Source organism: Malania oleifera, chromosome 5 (assembly GCF_029873635.1).
Source record: "Malania oleifera isolate guangnan ecotype guangnan chromosome 5, ASM2987363v1, whole genome shotgun sequence".
In the NCBI taxonomy this organism is placed as follows: domain Eukaryota; kingdom Viridiplantae; phylum Streptophyta; class Magnoliopsida; order Santalales; family Ximeniaceae; genus Malania; species Malania oleifera.
The window spans coordinates 69,429,922-69,449,546 of record NC_080421.1 but is presented as its reverse complement, the minus strand read 5'-3'; the positions used below and the strand labels follow the sequence as shown (position 1 = coordinate 69,449,546).

Sequence of the window (19,625 nt, the reverse complement as noted above, 5' to 3'; positions counted from 1 at the left end):
TTTTTGACGCCAATAGTTACAATTTATATAAATATGCTTTTACTTTATAAAATATGCAAAAAAAAATATTAATCAAAATTATCGTATATTTTTAAAAAATAAGAGTGTCATGCTGCTTAAATTTAAGTGGATTTGCTAACTAAATAAAGAAATTTTTATTTAATACGTATCGCTTGAAATTTTCATTAATTATAAAAAAAGTTAACCATTGATGTGGTTCAGTCAGGCAGCGTGGGTTAAAATACACCAAAATGAAATCAATCAAACAAACAAGAATCAGTCCCAATCATTAATGGTGGTTTGCTCATTCTAAGACCATGATGACTTGCCTACTGTATTTGGTGAAAATTATGGAGAGAAACGAGCGGAGAGGAAACAAAACGAGTCGCCAAAGCTAAAAGTCAGCAGATATGTTTCTGCATAAGCAAACAAATTATTACCCACAAAAATCGCAAACAAAGCCCCTTGAGGAGCAGCCGCCATTAACCACTCTAAAATGGTAAAAGGCTCAAAGCTTTAAGCGAGTTGAATTTGTAACCAAAGCTGACCAGACTTTTGAAACTGACAGGAAAGAGAGACTTGTTACAGAGGGGAGATGAGGGAGACCCGCGGCTTGGAGGGTGGGTTGTGGGTGTTATAGAATGGTCAAATGTTACCGGTGGCGCCAGTCAATGGTTGATAAACCTCTCTCTCTCTCTCTCTCTCTCTTATATGTCTGTCATTTATCTCTCTACTTGGGTCGTTGAAGAATTCTGTGGAAGAGGGGCTTGGGTTTCGGGAGACTAAGGTGGGCAGATTCCGAGAGTTGAATTTCCTTCTGGGTTTTCTTCTCTGCGGTTTCTGGGTTTCATTTCAATTTCGAAGCTTGGTGGAGCGAAAATGGCTGTGAGTCTCCCTAGTCTTTCGATTCTTTTCTACCTTGAGTTGTTTCTGTTTGTTTCTTTGGCTTTTGTCTACGTTTTATTGGGAATGAAAATTGGGAAGGTTCGGTTGGCTTCCATGGATTGGTCCATGAGTCTTTGGAATTTTTCATGAGTTATGGTTTTTGTTTCGATGTTCTGTTTTGCTTGGAAATGCTGGGTGTTGCCTAATTTATTGAATTAGAAGGTTTCATATTTGATTGGTTGTTTTTTGCGACCTCAGTTTGCTTTTCTAAGTTGGATTGAAGGGTTTGATATTTTGGTTCGAGTATTATGGGTGAGTCAGTCGATCAAGAGTGCTTTATCCGGCACGATTGTTTTCTCAAGTTTCACCTATTGTACATTATAATGAAATTTTTTACATAAAATACTGGAATTTTGATGTTGCTTGTCGTTGATTTACAGAAAATGGTTTAACTGATTAGTAATCATCTGAGCTTGTTTCGACTGCTAGATGGATGTGCTCAGTAGATATTATAGGATTTATTTTAATCACTCTTTGAATTTTTGGGGTTTTAAAATTTAGAAAGTGAGATTGAAATTGAGTTGTTCAGTTGATGTTGGAAGTTGTGTTGATTAAAAGAGTTTGTTTCACGGTGGGTTTTAATGAAAAAGAAGTTGATTGTTTTGCTGCCTAACAGATGTGCTTGGTCTGTGCCATATGATTCTTTTGTATGGACTCTCTTGAGGATTTTTAGTTCCGAAAATATGAGTGGGTTCAGTTGTTCAGTTATGATGCGAGTTGTGCAAAGGGGCTTGTATTTGTATTTGACTCTTTTTGATCCATGGAAGAATATTATTTGGAATCTGTGGATATTGCTTTTTTAAAATGATTCGGTGAAAAATGAGATTGGAATCAAGTTGTTCAGTTGATGTTTTGAGTTGTGTGAATTAAAGGGGTTTGCATTTGGAATATTTCAATACCTTCAAGTTGATTATATGCAATATGGTATGCATTTAGTTGCTAACATTGCATTTATCAAAATCAATGTTTTAAAAGGCAAAGGCTTAAGATGAGGCATTTTAACCCTTTAGAGGCGAGGCGTAAGCCTTAAGGTGTTGAGACGTAAGCCTTTTGTGAATTTTATTTTTAGATAAAAATATGTAAATAAATTACATATATTCCAAAATTTAAAGAAAAAATTAAAAAAATCACAAATATAAAATTAAAGAAAATCAAATATAATTTACAACACTTTGTAGTCCATTCAAAAATTGTTAACTATTCATTGTGCAAATTATGACAAGAAATAGCTATAACATTACAAAGTTCAAATTATTTTCAAGATCTAAGAGAACTCTCAATTGTTTTGGAAAGGTTGAGATTCAAGTTTAAGAAATCAACTCACATTATGTATGACACACCTAAAATCCATTAATACTCAACTAAAAAGGCACAAAAGGCAGGCCATTTATACAAATGCGTAAGCCTCAAAATGTAATGCATTAGCCTTTTTGGGATTTGGTATTTTGGATTGAGCCTCAAGGCATTTTAGGCTTTCATTGCCTTGAGGTGAGCCTTTTAAAATATTGGTTAAAATGTTTTGATGTGTTTTTTGTGATTATCAATACACGGTGTCATGGTAGATAATAGAGATAATGCTGAATGATTGTCTTGGTTTTCAGTAATAGTGAACTGAAATTGGCACAAAAATTATATTGCGGTGGTGATTTCTACCGTAGCCATGGAGTTGATGTCTGTGTTTGCATGTGCTTGAATGCAGAGTGCATATATGGTAAATTGTATTTCTTAACCTTTGATGTTCTTTTTGAAAAATGTGAAATGGCTCCTGAAGTCTCCCATGACTTGATATATTCTTTCACTTGGTAAGTGAAAGAACATTTCTTTCCCCACCTGTAAAGGGCCATTATGAAGGTGTTCCGTGTGCTGTACAAGAGTATCCTTGACAGTAGATCTCAAGGGTTTGAACTCTGGCTTTATGCATGAAATGCACCTATGCTACCAGCTGCTGGAGAATATTTGAAAAGGGTAAATAAATAGTGCATTCATATCTGTTACTCTTTATTTAAATAACTTAGGCATTTCCTAGGAGCATGTTCAGCATTTATTCACTTCTCCTGATTTTCTTCTCCTCAAACTCAAATCTATTAGAGCCTAAGTATATGATGTTGCCTCAGGTGACATCATTTTCCATTTAGGACTTCTTTAATTAATCCTCTGCAAATGTCAGCATAGACGTCAAGGGAGATCAAGACAATCGAGTGCTATTCTTGTGCTCTTCTATAAACCATAAACAATAATTTGCACAATAGTATCCTGGTGTTTTTATTTAAGGAACTGAAATTCGTTTCTGAACAATCTTGATTGGAAAAGCTAGGGGTCTGTTTAGTTGTGGAGAACAGTTCTCATTTTCCATTTCTAGATTCTGAAATAATTAAAAAAATGCAACATTGTTTTCCAATTTTTCAAAACTTATTAGGAAATCTAGAAAATAATAAAAAATATTTTTCCAAAAGAAATTTGGAAAATTGGGAAACAAGGTGGCATTTTTGTAATTATTTAGAAAACTGAAATTGGAAGTAAAACTGTTTTACACAAGTAAGCAGGGCCTAGAATTTCTCATGGTGTCTTAAAATAAAATTATAGTTGTTATTGCAATCCTGCAGTGGACCTCATTTCTGGCCTTAGTGCCTTTGATTTCATCAGTATTCTTCTTCTTCTGCTGCCTTTCTTTTGTTTTGTTTTGTACTTGGAAATGTTTCTGAACTTCTGACTGATGTAGGTATGTAGCACATCAAATTGAAATATTTAGTTTTATTATCTCGTAAAAAGAAAAATCCATACTTCTAAAGTAATAAATGGTTCAACAAAATGGACATAACGAACCGAACAGAACATCAGCATAAGATTCTATGTTTATAGATATCATATATAGTAAATGTAGACACTGAGGAACAGACAGTAAGTAGTCGATTTCATGTAATTGCCATGTTTGTTTATAAATAATTGTTGCATTCATTTATCCTCTTATCTCTTTGATTGCTTGGCTAGTCTTGTCTTGGCATTATTGTGTAGCTATGCTGATTGACATGTTTGAAAGGTGGTTCATGTACCTCAACAAAGGTAAGAACACTACATCTTCACTGTCAAGTCAATAGTATATGTGTCCACTATTGATATATAAGAATTTAAGACCTATTTTAATAGCATTTTGGAAGTACCCTTTCCTTATAATTGAGAGCCAAAAAATTATTTTGTTTTCCTTTCAGGAGCTAGAGAAATAATTCCAGAATGCCTACCAAACATCAGTGTAGTGTCAGAAACTTTCACCAACTCCAGTCATTTCTAATGGCTTTTCTGTAACTGCCATGCTGTCCATATCACCCTTTGCGTAATTGATTCTAGGCATTGGCGCATTGCCAGTTCTGGACACTCCATGAGGGTCTTACATTTTGATAGTTTAATTTTTCTGCACTCTTTTTATTATTAAATATTTTTATTCCCTTAACCATTAACTTCTATATTTCTCGTCAAAGTTAAAGAGTAAGTTTGCACCATTGATACTAAATTGATTGATACAAAATTTGACCAACAACCTTTAGCTCTAGGTTGATTGTCCTTCAACCTTCCAATGGAGATGACAAGCTGTTCCTAAGCTTTCATATGTTATATACCATCTCATTGTTAAAAAGAAGCTCATAAAAAGCATGATTTTTTCTTTTTTTGGTTTTTTAAATTGGGAAATCACTTCAGTGCACTAGATGCCCATTAGGAGGCTTCCCTTTTATATTCTTTTGTACTGGTGGCAACCTTTTTAGAAACACACATCTCCAGGATTTTGCTTTTTTATTCTTCTTCCCCTTTACACAAATTCTAGTTATACTAATAAAATGTTTGTTGCGTTGTGGAGTTTAATTTTAAGCCCCATTGAATGTCTAATATATTAAAAATGGTCAACATATGAGGGACTTCCATTGTGATTTGTGTACATTATAGAAACGCTTGCCTTATGTTTGGGATATTGGAGGTTGGATCTCGGATTTGGCTTTGAGGGGATTTGGATGAAATGTAAAACAAAATTGTACTGGTTTTTGTCCAAATTCACACATCCAAATCTGTGGCTTGAAATCCATGCTCCCAAACATAACTTTATGCTACTGGCACTTTCTCAGAGAAGCACAGATTACTGTGTGATCTTCCCCTCTTTTGTTCTCCACCCTTCCTGGATGAAAGGTACTGCAGACATCATGGAGGGAGCATTGGAGCCTAGTAGTTATCTTCTTTTGATTGTGTCTTGTGCAAGGGACTATATCCCTTTATTATTTTTTAAAAGTTTCAAATGGAAAATATTTTTTTATTTAAGCTCAATCCCGAACTTTTATATTTCATAATTATGCCTCAGAATAGTACAAAATGATCCTATCAAGAGGAAATAATTATGAATAAGGTTTATTCCATGAAAAATCTGTGGCTTGGATACCTTCACCAAATATTATTCTTAGTTTTTCTCAGGTAGTCCTAAAAAATCCTTGATAATTGGAGATTTTATCACTTAAGGTTTCCTTTAGTTCATATAAATAGTGAAAAAGAATTTTAATAGCGGTGACTTCAAGTTTGTTGCAACTATGGGAATGATTGATAAGCTATTTGTTGGAGTTCCACTTCAGCACCAAAGATCTCACAGGTAAAAACATTAAAAAGAAAATTCATATACTCAATGTCTTCTAATTCCAATTCATTGTATCTGTATAGTCTTATAATCCACTTTCTAAAACTAAAATAAATATATTTTCCTATTTATGAATAACGCAAAGTCTCATATATTTCTTGAGTGATGAACATGGCTTCTGGACCCCTTTCCATGATGGGCTCCTACTTCCCTCATTCTCTCCCACCCCCGAGAAGTTCGTCCTCGAGCATTGATTAATAAAAAGACTCAGTGAATGGAAACAATATGAATCGGGATGCAATGTGGACCACAACATCTATTATAAGACACAGAACGCAGCTTGTAATGGAATGATCCAACCTTAACAGTCGCGGCATTTTCCTTCCCATTGTAAATCGTGTATAATCATTGAATACTAAAACTACCAACTGTCAACCAGATGCATGCATCATGTGACTCTGAAAGGGTTTCAAACCAGATGGAGAACTACAAAAAAGCAGCATAGGCTGCCAAACTCCCCGGTATACCAGCATGATTGAAAAAGATCATTACAATTAAGAGACAACCTCAGGTTGTGCTTTTCCCAAGCCCTGATAGGGAACTATTCAGAATTGCACCGTGGGTGACTTCACTGTTCGAAGCCTCCTCCTCACTGTTAGCTGGCTCTAATGGCTCCTATACAAAGTCAGTCACTTTCTTTTCATGCTTCTATTTGATCACATTTAATGATTCTTTTTTTCATCAAGATCCCATTTCAAAATCCCCCAATATATAGGATAATTTCTTGTTATTCACTTCCCTCAAACTGGCACCCCTCTTGATGGTTTGTGAAACTCTCGTGTATGCATATCAACATCTTTTCCATTTGTGTGACACAACATAATTTACAACAGTCCTCATTTAAGAGGCATTAGGTCCTTCCAAACAGTTTCTTTGGTTTGACTCAATATTTCCCCGCCATAGCATACCCACTATGGCAAACAATGGCTAAATTTACCTTGTCCCCGTTCCTTACCCCTCTATAAATAATAATATTTTCTGGTTAATTAAACCAATAACACTAATTATCTGGTTCACCCTCGCCATGAAATTTAGGGAAAGTGATTTTAATAGCATTGTCAGGTTGAGGGTCATACAGAAAGTTATGTGGATGGAACAGAAAGTTATGTGGATGGAACTTATGTGTGCCCTCAATGATGATTGTAGAGTTGGCAGGGTCAATTGCATCTGCACTCCCCCTTTTCTGTTACAAGTATCCAATTGGGACATGGACGCTTGATTATTTGCTCAAGTCTGTGTTTGTCTGGTCAAAAGCTTGGCCCACGCTCATTTTCTTTTTTCTCAGCATGCATATGATCCCTATGCTTTTTTCTCTGCTTGGCTGATTCGGTTGTGTCTGACTGGTTTAGAGCTGGTTTAATGTTAAAAAACCCTTCCTTTGTTCCCTCTCTCCCACGAATCCTGCAAGCCCTCTTTGAAGCAGGGGGCAAATGGTGATTGATGGCAGAGAAGCTCAATGGCAGATGGTGAGTTGGGGCAACTTTCTTATGCAAAGGAGATAGTGATATCGTCAATGAGTGATCAGCGACAGCAAAGTGGGACAGGGCTGTAGGTATCCTCTCTCCTCTGGTTATAATGAAAAGGGGTGACTGAACAATGGGAAGCAAATGCCTTGACAAGGCCGGCAGCAGCAAAAGAAAGCATCGATGGCTGGAAGTAAAAAAAAACAAGGTTGTTGACGAGGCCTCAACGGTGTTACCTAGGGGGAGTCAACTGAGGCTGCGGCGAATTGAATGGATGGCACTGGGGTCTGGGAGCTGTGAATCAATGGTGACAGCAGCCACTTGGCTATAATACCAAATGATTCTAACCACACCTAAGTTCTCATGGGTGAAAACCCTAAAATTCAAATGCTTATTTCTTTTATTTCCAAAATCCCACTTAACATCATTACGCCTCTGTGTGTGTGTGAGTGAGACCTAAAATCTATTTTCCAAACTACATGAAATTTATTTCGTTGAAATAAGTAACTGAAAATAAAATAAATCAAAATCTCCTAAATTTCTTAGGTGATGAATATGGCTTCCAGACTTGACCCCCGCTCTGGCTCCAGCTTTGTCCATCATCCACTGATATTAAACTTAATGGGTTGTCAGGCAGAAGTATCTTCTGTCTATATCTGTCCATATTATGTTGGTCATTTCCTTGTTGAGCATGCGTGGATTTAAAGGCTGTATTAATAAGTGATAAACTAATATGGCTGTGCTCTAAGCTCCATATGCTATTTTTCCTCTTCTTAAACTTGTCAGTTGTTTTATTTGAAAGGAATCAAATGACATTTGTTGTTAGTTCATCCATAGCTGGATCAGAACTTATGAACTTAAGAGGCGAAAGGTGATGCAATTTTAAGCAGTATGTCTTTTGGCCCACCAAACTGTTTTTCAACAGTTTTTCTAGTCCTGTACTTCCATTTTATTTTTAAATGTTGATGTAAAGTCATCCCTCTACTCTTTCATATGTTTTCTCTAGGTTGATGGAAACCATTAGGATACCACTTTATTAAATACTATTCATCCTTGCAGTTACTAATTATGCAGATTTTGTCATCTCTTGTGATGTTGTACGTCATTTAGCACGAGAGTAAAAGTTGTTAGCGTCTCATCATTTGCATGTAGAAATCCTTGTTGAATGCATGTGGGATTCTGTGTAGCCGATACAGATCTTACAGTTTATGAACTCATCCGCCTCTTTTTATTTGACACGTGTAGAACTTAGGGGTCATTTTTTGCACTTAATAACTTCTAAATAGAGGCAAGCCTCATAAAAAATAAGAGAGACACAGCTGTTTGGCAATACATCTGAATAGCCTCTAACCGCCTCTTGTTCGGCCAGAGGCTTGCTTTTAATTAATTTCCTAAGAGGTTGTCTGACCAGAGCGCACTCTCATTTCATGAGAAATTTTCTCTCACCCCTCTGTAACTTGTCTGTCTTCCCATTATCTTCAACGATGCTACTTCTCCTTCCTTCAATTTCTCTGTCAAGTACACAATGGCAATGCCCTGTCTTCCCTTATTGCTTGATCCATGGAGATCCACATAGATCAAGCAGTGATTTCCCCCTGGAATCAATTGAGGATGGTTCAGATTTGGAGTCAAATTTTCTTGAAATTTCTTGTTAATTTTCCAAAATTTTCTTGAACGTTCTTAAAATCTCCAATTCTACCAGATCTCTCCTCTCATTTTATGATAACTTTTCTCTCTCTCAGTCTGTAACTCGCATGTCTTCCCTTTATCTTCAATGATGCTATTTCTCCTTCAATTTCTCTGTCTCTTTAAAGTAAACAAAGGTAATGCCCTTTCTTCCCTGCTTGCTTGATCGATGGAGATCCTCATAGATCAAGTGATGATTTTCCCCTCTAATCAATTGAGGATGGTGCAGATTTGGAGTAAATGTTTCTTGAAATTTTTTGGTAATTTTCCAAAATTTTCTTGAATGTTCTTAAAATCTCCAATTCTACCAGATCTCTCCTTTGATCAGTTGAGGTTGGTTTATATTGTTCCCTCCTCTACCCGCTAAACAACTATTGCCGTAACTTTTTCTTTTTTTCTTTTCTAAAATTTTAAACTTCTGTCATGTCTGTATGCTGCATAAATCAGATGTGTAGGTTGGGTGAAAAAGTTAAACATTTGAATGAAGGCTTCAAGCTTGGTCTGGTGATTGCTCAAATAGATTACTTATATTTGGGCAATTGCTTCTATATTATATAGTTTTTTTTTTGTGATGTCAATATCTGGTGCAATATTTTCCTATAATATTAAAGATGCACTCCCCCCTGATTTGAATATTTGAAAGCCATTTTTTCTTGTAGTTTGTGAGAAGCTGTTATTTTTTAATTTTTATGATTTGAATATGTATCAATTTATTTTGTAATTTGTGATATGTATTTTTTTTTTTTTCTATTATTATCTGTAAATTTAACTCTTGACAAATTAGAGAGTTGAAATGGGAAAAACAACCATATTCACAGGCTAGTTAAATTCAGTACTCAGATTCAGAGCGTGGTTCTGGTTATTTTTGGAACCTGGTTCATATATTCAAAAGTACATTTAGTATTAATTATTAAGCACTTGATGCTTACTTTTATCAAATGCTCCTTAACAGTTTCTGACACTTTCTGAACTCACCCACTTCCCCTTTTTCATTTGACACATTTCTCCTGTTGCATTTGTTGACCGTAAGGATTTTAGGCTGGCAAAAATCCACTATAAGCAAAAATGTTGTCTAGGGAATCAAAGCATTGTATGTGACCTTGTTTTACAGGCATACCAAGAGAAATCACATTCCAATAAGTTAAAGGGAAATAAGCATCGTATTTGATGTTGGAATACAGCTTCTTAAAACGGTCATGAAGTGGATTGCAATTGCCATCTCTCTAGATCTTTTGAAAACTGTAACATAATCATTAATCAACGCTAGATGCTTAAGTGATAAGTGGATTAGTTGCATAACTTGTCTCTGAAATTTTCTTACATCCATGTGGATTTTCTCATTTTTGTCATGAGCTTGTAAGTCTGCTTGCTAGGAGTGTCTTGTGTGCTTACATTCAAGTTTGAGAAGATCAACTATACTCCCTCTATTGATGAGTATACCTTCCATTGGTCTGTCTCCATCCCAAGGAAGGAAGTACCTTCAGAGGCATAAATGTTTTACGCTGAATTCATTCTCAAAACAGTGGATTTTTATTTTAAATTTTTTTAAAAATCTCCTGTAGGCTACATTTTCATCTACCTTAGTAGTGCACTATGTTTGACTACCCTATGATGCAGCCTATAGCCCAGATTGACACAAATGTGGATCTGCTCCTACATACAGTGATGTTTCTTTGCCATGTAGAAGTTATTCTAGTCTTTGATGATGTGTTTTACAAGATCATCCTTGTTTATGCTAAATATGATTAAAGTCATCTGAGGTAAGCTTTGCACTGCCACATATAATTTAATGAACCAGAAACATAAAGAACTGAGCAAGTACTCCATGACTGATTTAAATGAGGAAAGTCCTACAGTTTTCAACTGTGATGCTGATTTTAGTGGCATATGCCTGATTTTATCCAAGACAATGGGTCATCTTTTGCTTTTGATAATTTCAGAAACTTATATACTTGCTTACATAGGATCTTTCAGCTTTTGTCTGCTACGATCAATTATACGTTCATATGGATATTTTTCTTTGCAATTTTTAGGAGTATGACTACTGCTAGCTGGATAGTTAAAAATAAAAAGTTACATGAATAGGAAAAGAGACTGTCTGTAAACCTACTGTGTGAGGGATTAGTCATTTATTAACTTATTCAACCTTGGCAGTTGAATATACCAAAATTCCATTGGGAGAGAAAAGTTATGGACTTCTTTCAGGACAAAAGTACTCCATGGACTCTCTCAATTTACAGTGGCTCCAAATATAACTCTTTTATTTTCCATTAAATGTTACCCATTTATCCCAGCCCCTACCCCCACCCCAAAAATAAAGAATAAATAAATGAATGAGTAAATAGAATGACTTGGGCAAAGTTCCCTGGGTTCTGTTTGTGCTGGTCCACAATAGAGCATGCCAGGTGGATTGGAACACGAGATGTGTTTTATTGGGGACTAACACAAAATGCATCTAGGATGTTTGTGAAAAAAGATTTTAAATTTTTGCATTTTCTTTTGTGCGTTGCCCCAAAGCTTGGAGCGAGTGTGAAGATGCTACACATCAATCGGTGAGACTAGGGGCTAGCTAGCAATCGGCAGACCTGGGTGGAGTTGGGTTGGGTTGAAATAAGCTCAAGATGAACCTTAACTCATTTGCTAACGAGGTTGGAAAATGTAATCATGTATCCATTTCGTTTTCAGCTTCCTGCCAATTTGGTAATGATAATTAGATATTTAATAAATAATTAGATATCTCTTCAAAATAATAAAATAGTAAAATAACTGTATTCAGATATTTTACTGCAAAAAAAAAATTTGTTATGGTTACATGAACTAAGTTGAATTAGAGTTAGGGGTTTAGAGGGTTAATCTCAAAGCAAGTTACTTATGGTTGGGTTGTGTTTTGATGATCTTGAATCATCTAACATCCATTGAAAACCAACTGAAATCCATTTACTTCAGTTAGACAAATCTGGATTGAAAATTGTGAACCTTGTTGATTTCATGATTTGTGTGCTATTTTGCTGGAACTGGTTTGGTATACTGCATATTATGCTAATCTTAAGTTAATCAAGCATATACTTGTGTTAATGGAGCTTGAAGGTATGGGCGAGCAAGTGTTGGAGAATTCTGACTATAACTAATTGATTCTGGAGATGGATATACTGTGGCAAGACACTGTAGTTTGCTCTGAGTATGACAATGTAAAAAGAGATTTCGTTTATAAATTTAACGTAGCATCAATTTGTTTTTGATGGACAATTGATTGAAGTGTATAAGTAATGAATTATCTGATGAATGAAATGTTAGATCTGTAATTTTGGTATACAATTTGATGAGTGTTGCATTTTACATGTATGCTTTTAAAAAAAAGAAAAAAAGAAAAAGAAATGAAGCCATTTTTACGCAATTTGTTGTCAATTAAGTATCATCCTGGTTGGTTGATTAAAAAGAGAGTGCCATCCTGGTTCCACATGTGCACTAAAATGTTATCGTGATGAGAGTTTTCTGGAACCACACAGCATAGATCTGCTTTCAGTGATGTTAATGGTGCTAGAATATATTTTTGCTACTGTGAATATGGCATGTCCTTAAACTATTAATATTTATATCCAACTTCATAGTTTAATTACTTTTTTCTTGTTTTAAGGTATGGCTTAGTTCCATTGCTCTCTTCAGTTTATGTTCGGATCTTTTATCCATAAATTTTTAGATGAATGTGCATGACAAAACTCATCAATTTTTGGCACATAAATTTTTAGATGAATGTGCATGACAAAACTTATCAATTTTTGGCAGCAACGTTCACATGTTCCAAAGTTTGGCAATTGGGAAAGTGAAGAGAATGTTCCTTACACTGCGTACTTTGAAAAGGCACGAGTGGGTAGAAGTGGTGGGAAGCTGATAAATCCAAATGATCCCCAAGAGAACCCAGATATTTTTTATGCTCCTTCTAAAACCAGAGCTGAACCAGAGGAATTAAGCAGTGAAGATGGTGACCTCAAGCAAGTCACAGGGTCTCCAGCACGATATAACCGGGCAGGTCTTGGAGGTTATGATGATTCTACACAACATCAGGGAGGCCATGGATTAAGTCCTGGTGAAATCAATCGAAAACATCCAAGACAAAGTGCTGGATCTGAGCATGGCATTGAACGCTCACCACTTCATCCACATTACGTGGGAAGGGTCACAGGGAAAGGCAGTAGAGTCTCTTCCCCTTCTTGGGAAGGAAAGGTTTCACATGACGCTAGCCATGGCACTCCTGGAAGATCACGAATGAAGCCAGTTGCTCGAAGCGATGACAGTGTAAATTTTCTCCTAATCCTTGTTATTTGCATGCTGTAGATGGGATGGCAAACATGGGTGCATGTTTATGTTTGTTATGTTATGAAATAAATTAAGCCCAATATTGATCTTCTAGAGGGTGGGCCTTAGATCAACAGCAAGGTTGCTCCTTCGTGACCCGTTGCTCATGAATTCAGATCCAAGGAAACAGCCTCTAGATAAAAGCAGGGGTAAGACTGTGTACACTGCGATGACCCTCCTCCTACCCTTGCAAAGCGAGGAGCCTTGTGGCCCAGAGACTCCTTTTTTTTTGGGGATCATGCAAAGTAAGACTGCATACTATAGACCCATTGTGGTTTGCCCCTTCCCCAGACCCCGCATACGCGGGAGCTTTGTGCACCGGGCTGTCCTTTGATTTTTACTATGAAGCAGTGGCATGGACATGTACATAGGACACAGGTGTGACACAACATGGATGTGGGGACACAAAAAATCCTAAAAATATAGGATACAACAAAAAGTGACATGATAATTAATAGTTATACAATCTTGTATTTAGATATATTAATTATGAAAAATATTAATCTTTTCATATTATATGTCACTATATGTTTTTAAAAAAATCCAACATAAATAGCCATGCATCTTTTAGTTACATCTCTTTTTTCATTATACATGTCAACAAGCTCATAATTTTTTTATTGCAATAGACAACATTTTTTTTTATCATTATTCTTTCATAATTATGGTTTTTATGAATAAGTTATAAGATAAAATAAAATTATCTTACTAAGTGTCACTGTGTTGCTGAAGTATTGTTTAACAAGTTTTAAGAGGAGTGTCCAAGGACTGTCTGAGAAGCAATGGGATGCTTCAAAATTGTCAACTCGTTTTTATACGTCCCACAGAAGTGTCAGTGTTAGATACAAACATGACAAGGACACAGCACCCTTATAGAAGTTTTTGTGGCATGTATTTCTCTTAGTAGTCCCAAATTGGTGCACTATGATTCTTTTTTCTTTTCCTTTTTTCTTTTAGTGGAAGTGAGTCCCTGATCAAAACTCAGGTTCGAACTCTGTTAAACATGCTGATTTGCTTTGTGATCTTATTTATTTAACACAAAAATAGAATAATTAACAGGGGTCAACATGCAACTTGAAAATAAAAGAGTGAAGAAATGATTTAATAGCCCTATATACTTGTAGATTTAAAATGCTTCAATTATTATTATTATTATATTGTTGTTGTTGTTGTTGTTAGTATTATTATTATTATTATTATCTGAAGTGTCACAAAAAACCTCTGGTTCTAACATAGTTATGCTATTGACAAGCTAGCTACTCCTGTCATATGATTGGCAGTTTGTACTCTCTCACTCAGTGCAGTCACATCATTGACGACAATGTTTGCACTGTAGCTCTACCCATACTACTGTATTTTATTTCTTTTCTAGGAAAAAAAGGAATGTTCTCCCCAGTGTTAAATTTTCTCCAAAATACAAGTTTTCACTACTTGTGTGAAAGCATTTTCTGGGAGATGAGCGTCTATGGGACCACTCTTTAACAGAATGGCTTTTTTTTCTTGAGAAATTCTTTCCATTGGCAATGAATGGGGCCACAGTTGCAGTGGTTTTTATTAATTTTTTGTTTATTTTTCTATTTGTTCCTTGCATGCATTCATAAAATCATTGATCTGCTTGTGGCATGGTGGAATTAAAGCATTAGCTTTGATGTGGCAGTTAGATAAAGGTGCCGCTGTCCCAAAATTCGGTGAGTGGGATGAGACCAACCCTTCATCAGCTGATGGTTATACTCACATTTTCAACAAAGTGCGGGAAGAGAGGCATACTGGGGGAACAAAGGTACCAGGAATGGACTCTGAGCCATCTTATGGCAAAATTAATGCTGATGAGAGCCACAAGGTATGGCATTCCATTTTTTTTTACTTGCAGCATTCCATTAGCTCTTGCTACGTTTGGCTAAACAAATTATCGTAGTTCTACTTATTTCTCCCTGCTGCTTTTCAGAGTTGCTGCTTCCCATGGTGCAGAAAATGAGATGTTTCAACCCTGTGGATAACAATTAGGTGTGTGTAACCTGGGTATTACTTTGAAGGCTGTGTCTATGCAGAGTAACTTCAAAAAAGTGCAATATTCTTTCTCCCCATTTGTGTGCTTTTTATTTATTTATTTATTTATTTTGGTAATGAACCTGAGGTTTTGATGGGAAAATCATCCATCTTTTTCTTGGCCTTCCCACTGGTTAGTGTACTACTTGACTTCCATTTTCTAAATTATGTTTGGCTGGAAGAGAACCAGATGCAGATTCTTTTATTCTATCTCAGTACATTGTTCTTGCCTTTTTGTATGGGATTGGAAGTTATACTTGCTCAGAATGCCTGAGGGTTGCATATTTGCATGGGGTTTGGTTGGATTTTTATTTTGAAGATGAGCCTTGGCAACACAAGGCTAAACTAGCACGGATGATCTCAGCTTTCGGGTGCTATCATCCCGAAAATCATTCTATTTCTGTTTAAACCATATGATGAACATTTTGATATATGCTTAACACATTCTAAAGAACTAGTGGTTCAAATTGGATTGATCATTACTGATGTATTCACCCCAGTATTCAACAGAACTTGCACGTACGCATTCTGTTTTTCCATCCATTGCTGTCTCTGTACCATGCTGTCTTGCAACAGACTGACAGAGGATGCCATTGACCAGACGTTTGCATTGATCTCAACTTTAGTTCAGAATGGGATCCATTTGAATAGGCGAATTACACTTGCTCTTATTTTTTTCCCCCCTGATTACTTGGACTTTTCAGAATATAAGATTAACCTTATATTTGTTGATTATGTTACTTTTCATCTACAAAGCATCAAAACTTAAAGTTGAAGGTAAATAAAGTGATCAGTGTTTTAGGAGAAACTGAACAATTTGAATACAAATTATCTGTATTGAATGACTCAGGCTGGGACGCAGCTGGGGAAGAAAAAAATAAAATAAAAAATGAGGTACATTTGCACATTTGCGTGGCTTGAATTCAACGTAGATAATTTGATAATATCAATGATATGATTCAAAAAGAAAATCCAAAATCATTTATCCTTGTTTGGAGGAAATGTATCTTTTGACTTGCAATTGGAAGAAATTTTGCTATTTTTAGGTAGAAGTTTGAAACACATTTACTCATCATTGAAATTATTAATGTTGTGATTATGCTAGTGGAGACCCAATGCGACACAAGGAAATAGAAAAACATTTGTATTAGAATGAAATCTAAAATTTAGAATAATTTAAGCATGGAATTAAATAAATTAATATAAAATAGCATTAAAAGCAATATATATATATATATATATATATGAATAGTATAAATTATTTTGTGGATAAAAATCCTTTTTTTTTTTAGAGTAAAACTAAATACCTTGATTTAAAAAAATAAATTTTTTTCTATATCTGCAAATATGAATAGTATAAATTAATTTGTGCTCAAAGTATCTTAATCCTTTAAGATAAGACTAAATGTTACTAAAAAATATAAAAATTTATACTATATATCAAAGTGTAAATAGTGTAAAACATTTTACGTAAATATATATATATATATATATATATATCCTTATATTTTGAGAGTAACATTGAATATTTTTAAAATAAGTAAATTTCTATATTGTAAAGTAACTCATCTAAAGTTAAATACACTATATTTGCAATGTCTAGAAGTTACGCCCCTCTCTAGTTTTGTTTACGGAATGAAATTTGTTAGCCTTAGTAGCTACATAATCCAAATTGTCAGATTTTGATGATAACGACCCATTAGTGGTTCTGAGTAAACTAATCTTTCTATATCAAGTTATGACAGGTACAAAATCAAATGCAAAGATCAAGTAAACACTCAACAGGTGTAGACACTCCAATTTTAACCAAACCCACCTAAAAAGCCTTGGTGTAATAAAGCTGGTTTTAAGCCCAATCAAGTCCTGATCATTCAAGTAATGTCCCAATTTGTTTTCAAGAGAGTTCGAGTCCCACAAAGTAGTTTTCAAGATAAGTCCCCAATATTATAGGAAAGTTTGGTGTCCTTTTTACACTGAATTTTTATAAAATTTCTTTAGTTGCAAAATTAATCTCTTTTCATAAACCAAGGTAAGTTTAGACATCGGTCATTTTTAAATTAAGCCCTTTTAGTTTCAAAGTCAATTTCAGTGCCGAAGCTTCAAATGAATTTTGATTCGACTTCAGAATTTGAGTCTCTCAAAATTTTCGTTCTAGGCTAAATCTGGTATTAAGTCTCTTCAATTTGCATATCGTGTCGATTGAGTCATTTTGATTTTTTCGGCTTTAAACCCAATTTTTATCCTAGTATAGGCTCTTTTAGTAGAAAAATTAATCTCTTTTAATTTTAAGTTGGGGTCGAGTAATTTCCAAATAAAAGTGGTATTTTAAAAAATTGAGTCCTTTTATTTTTAAAAACTCGATTCGAATTTCAAAGTTAAGTCCTAAAAACCAAGTTTTAATTTGTCTTCTTGAATTTCTAAATCAAGATTTTCGATTTTTAATTGAATTTTTAGAATAAATTTTTAATTCCAAAACCGGGCGCTTGCTAAGTCTTAAAGTGATTTTATTAACCGTTTTATATTTTATGGCACAATTGGTCAACGGATTTTGGGTCAAAATTGAGAATCACATGCGAAGCCATTAGGAGGAGCACGTGGCCCAGGTGTGGTGTAGGCAGGCAGAAAGTATATAACAGGAAGCTGTTGGTACAGAAAGTGAAAAAGTACAAAATACAAGAGAGTGTACAAACAAAGGTCGCATACAAGAAGGTATGGGGGTACATACATTCTTGGAAAATGAGAATACAACAGATGTACAAAGAATGGTTGCAGAGAATGAACTCAAGGGGGGTACATACAGAAATACATAAAAAATTACAAAAAATAAAGATCCAAGCCCCGCTAGTCGACTAGTACATCTGAGAGCCCCCTCCTAGTTCATCTACGCACAAGAGGAAAATTAACACGTCGGTGAGCAAAGGAAAATCAAAAAATAAAAAGAAAATGCAATCACATGGGTGAGGAATAAGTTTGTTAGGAGAGAAAAATTCCCTGCCCGGTGGAAAGGAATTCAGTTAGAGCAAAATTGGCGCCAAATCAAGCTGTCGGGCTCCCTATAAAAGGGGAGTCCCGCACTGTAGCAAGACACCATTCAAAAAGCAGCAATACTCTGCCAAAATTGAGAGTAGAGTGAGTTAGAGGAGGGAGGTTCTGAGGAAGAGCCTAGAGAAACCTTGCTGAATTACAGAGAGCAGGGGAGCTAAGAAAGAAGAAAGCAGAGCAGTAGTTCACACTCAGACCAGGCGCCCAAGCCCTATACCAGAGCTATAGAGACCCGAAAAATAATAATAATAATAATAATAAATAAGAAAAAGGAGAATTTGGTTTGGCACAAGCCAAACTGTCGACAGTTTTGATGGAACTCAGAAAATCGTCGATGGTTTCGAGTTATCGTAATCGGATAAGGGTAAAATAGTAGAATTAAGGTTTGGTTAAAAACCAAACCGTTGATGGTTTTGCTGCAGGTCAAAAACCTATAAATAGGTTTCAATTTATTTTTTTTATAGGTTAAACCCATTCCTCTCTCTCTCTCTCTCTCCCTAAAATCTTCCCCAAATTGTCGATCTGACACCACTACAAGATCCTAGGTTCGATCCTCATCGCTTTAACAGGGACAGATTTGTGTTTTAAGGATCTTAAGCACCACTCCAAAGTTAAGGTAAGGAAAATGGTTTATGCCTGTTGTTTTTAAAGTTTAATTGGTTAATGGAAGTGTGTGAGCCTAGGAATGTTAGGATGAGAAATATTCTGGAATTCAGTTGATTGAACTAAAATATGTGGTTACAGGGTTTGTGCTCCAACCACCGTAAGCGTCATTTTAGGATCCTTACAGGCACAGTCTTAATAAACAGGTAAAGGGAATAAATTATGTTAGGAATTTTCTTTAGGAATTAATTGATTAATTTAAAGCATGCAATTATGAAAATAATATTATATGTAATTCTCTGACTTATCACGCATATGAAAACAGTGATTTTGGATTATCATTATCGGCCTTACAAGGCTTAATATCTTATTTTGATGCTAACAAACAAGTACAACTTAACATATTTGGTTAAGTGTTGTTATTTTCAGGACTCAATAATGAATGCAAGGTTAAAGAATTCATGAGAGTTTGTACTTCAAATAAGGATGATTATATCAAGTTTGAAGTATGGATTTAAAAATAAAACCTGAAGATCATGAGAGCATGAGGATTAAAGAGTACCCGATCAAAGCTCAAAGTTCAATGAAGCTCAAAAGTATGAAAAAGTTCAATGAAGCTCGAAGTCTAAAAGATCAGAGATCAGCATAGAAGACAAAGAGAACTCAAAAGCAATGAAAAGTCAAATGAGTCTTTAAGACAGGTCGTTGTAAGTACTTCAAGAATGGTTCAAATATGTTTTTCATTTTGAAGCTTATTAGGCAAAGACACTTAGAAACTTGAAGTTCTAAAATCTTGGAACATGTTTTTCCAAAGTTAAAAC

The 19,625-nt window shown here is 35.2% G+C and overlaps 1 protein-coding gene across 2 annotated transcripts; it reads left to right on the top strand.

Annotated features, from left to right (window-relative positions):
* Positions 1 to 406: 406 nt before the first annotated feature.
* LOC131155062 (RPM1-interacting protein 4) lies at positions 407 to 15,393 on the top strand. 2 transcript variants are annotated; one of them, XM_058107973.1, is made up of 4 exons: positions 407 to 885; positions 12,544 to 13,053; positions 14,771 to 14,953; positions 15,059 to 15,393. In XM_058107973.1, the coding sequence occupies exons 1-4, from the start codon at positions 880 to 882 to the stop codon at positions 15,086 to 15,088; spliced, it is 729 nt and encodes a 242-aa protein (XP_057963956.1). In that variant the 5' UTR covers positions 407 to 879; the 3' UTR covers positions 15,089 to 15,393. The 2 variants fall into 2 exon arrangements, with proteins under 2 accessions (XP_057963956.1, XP_057963955.1); XM_058107972.1 differs by having other exon boundaries at positions 451 to 885; positions 14,771 to 15,393.
* The last annotated feature ends 4,232 nt before the right edge of the window (positions 15,394 to 19,625 follow it).

Coding starts and splice junctions, on each gene's coding strand:
- LOC131155062 (XM_058107972.1), top strand. Junction 13,054..14,770: donor TTGCTCGAAGCGATGACAGT/GTAAATTTTCTC, acceptor TTGATGTGGCAG/TTAGATAAAGGTGCCGCTGT.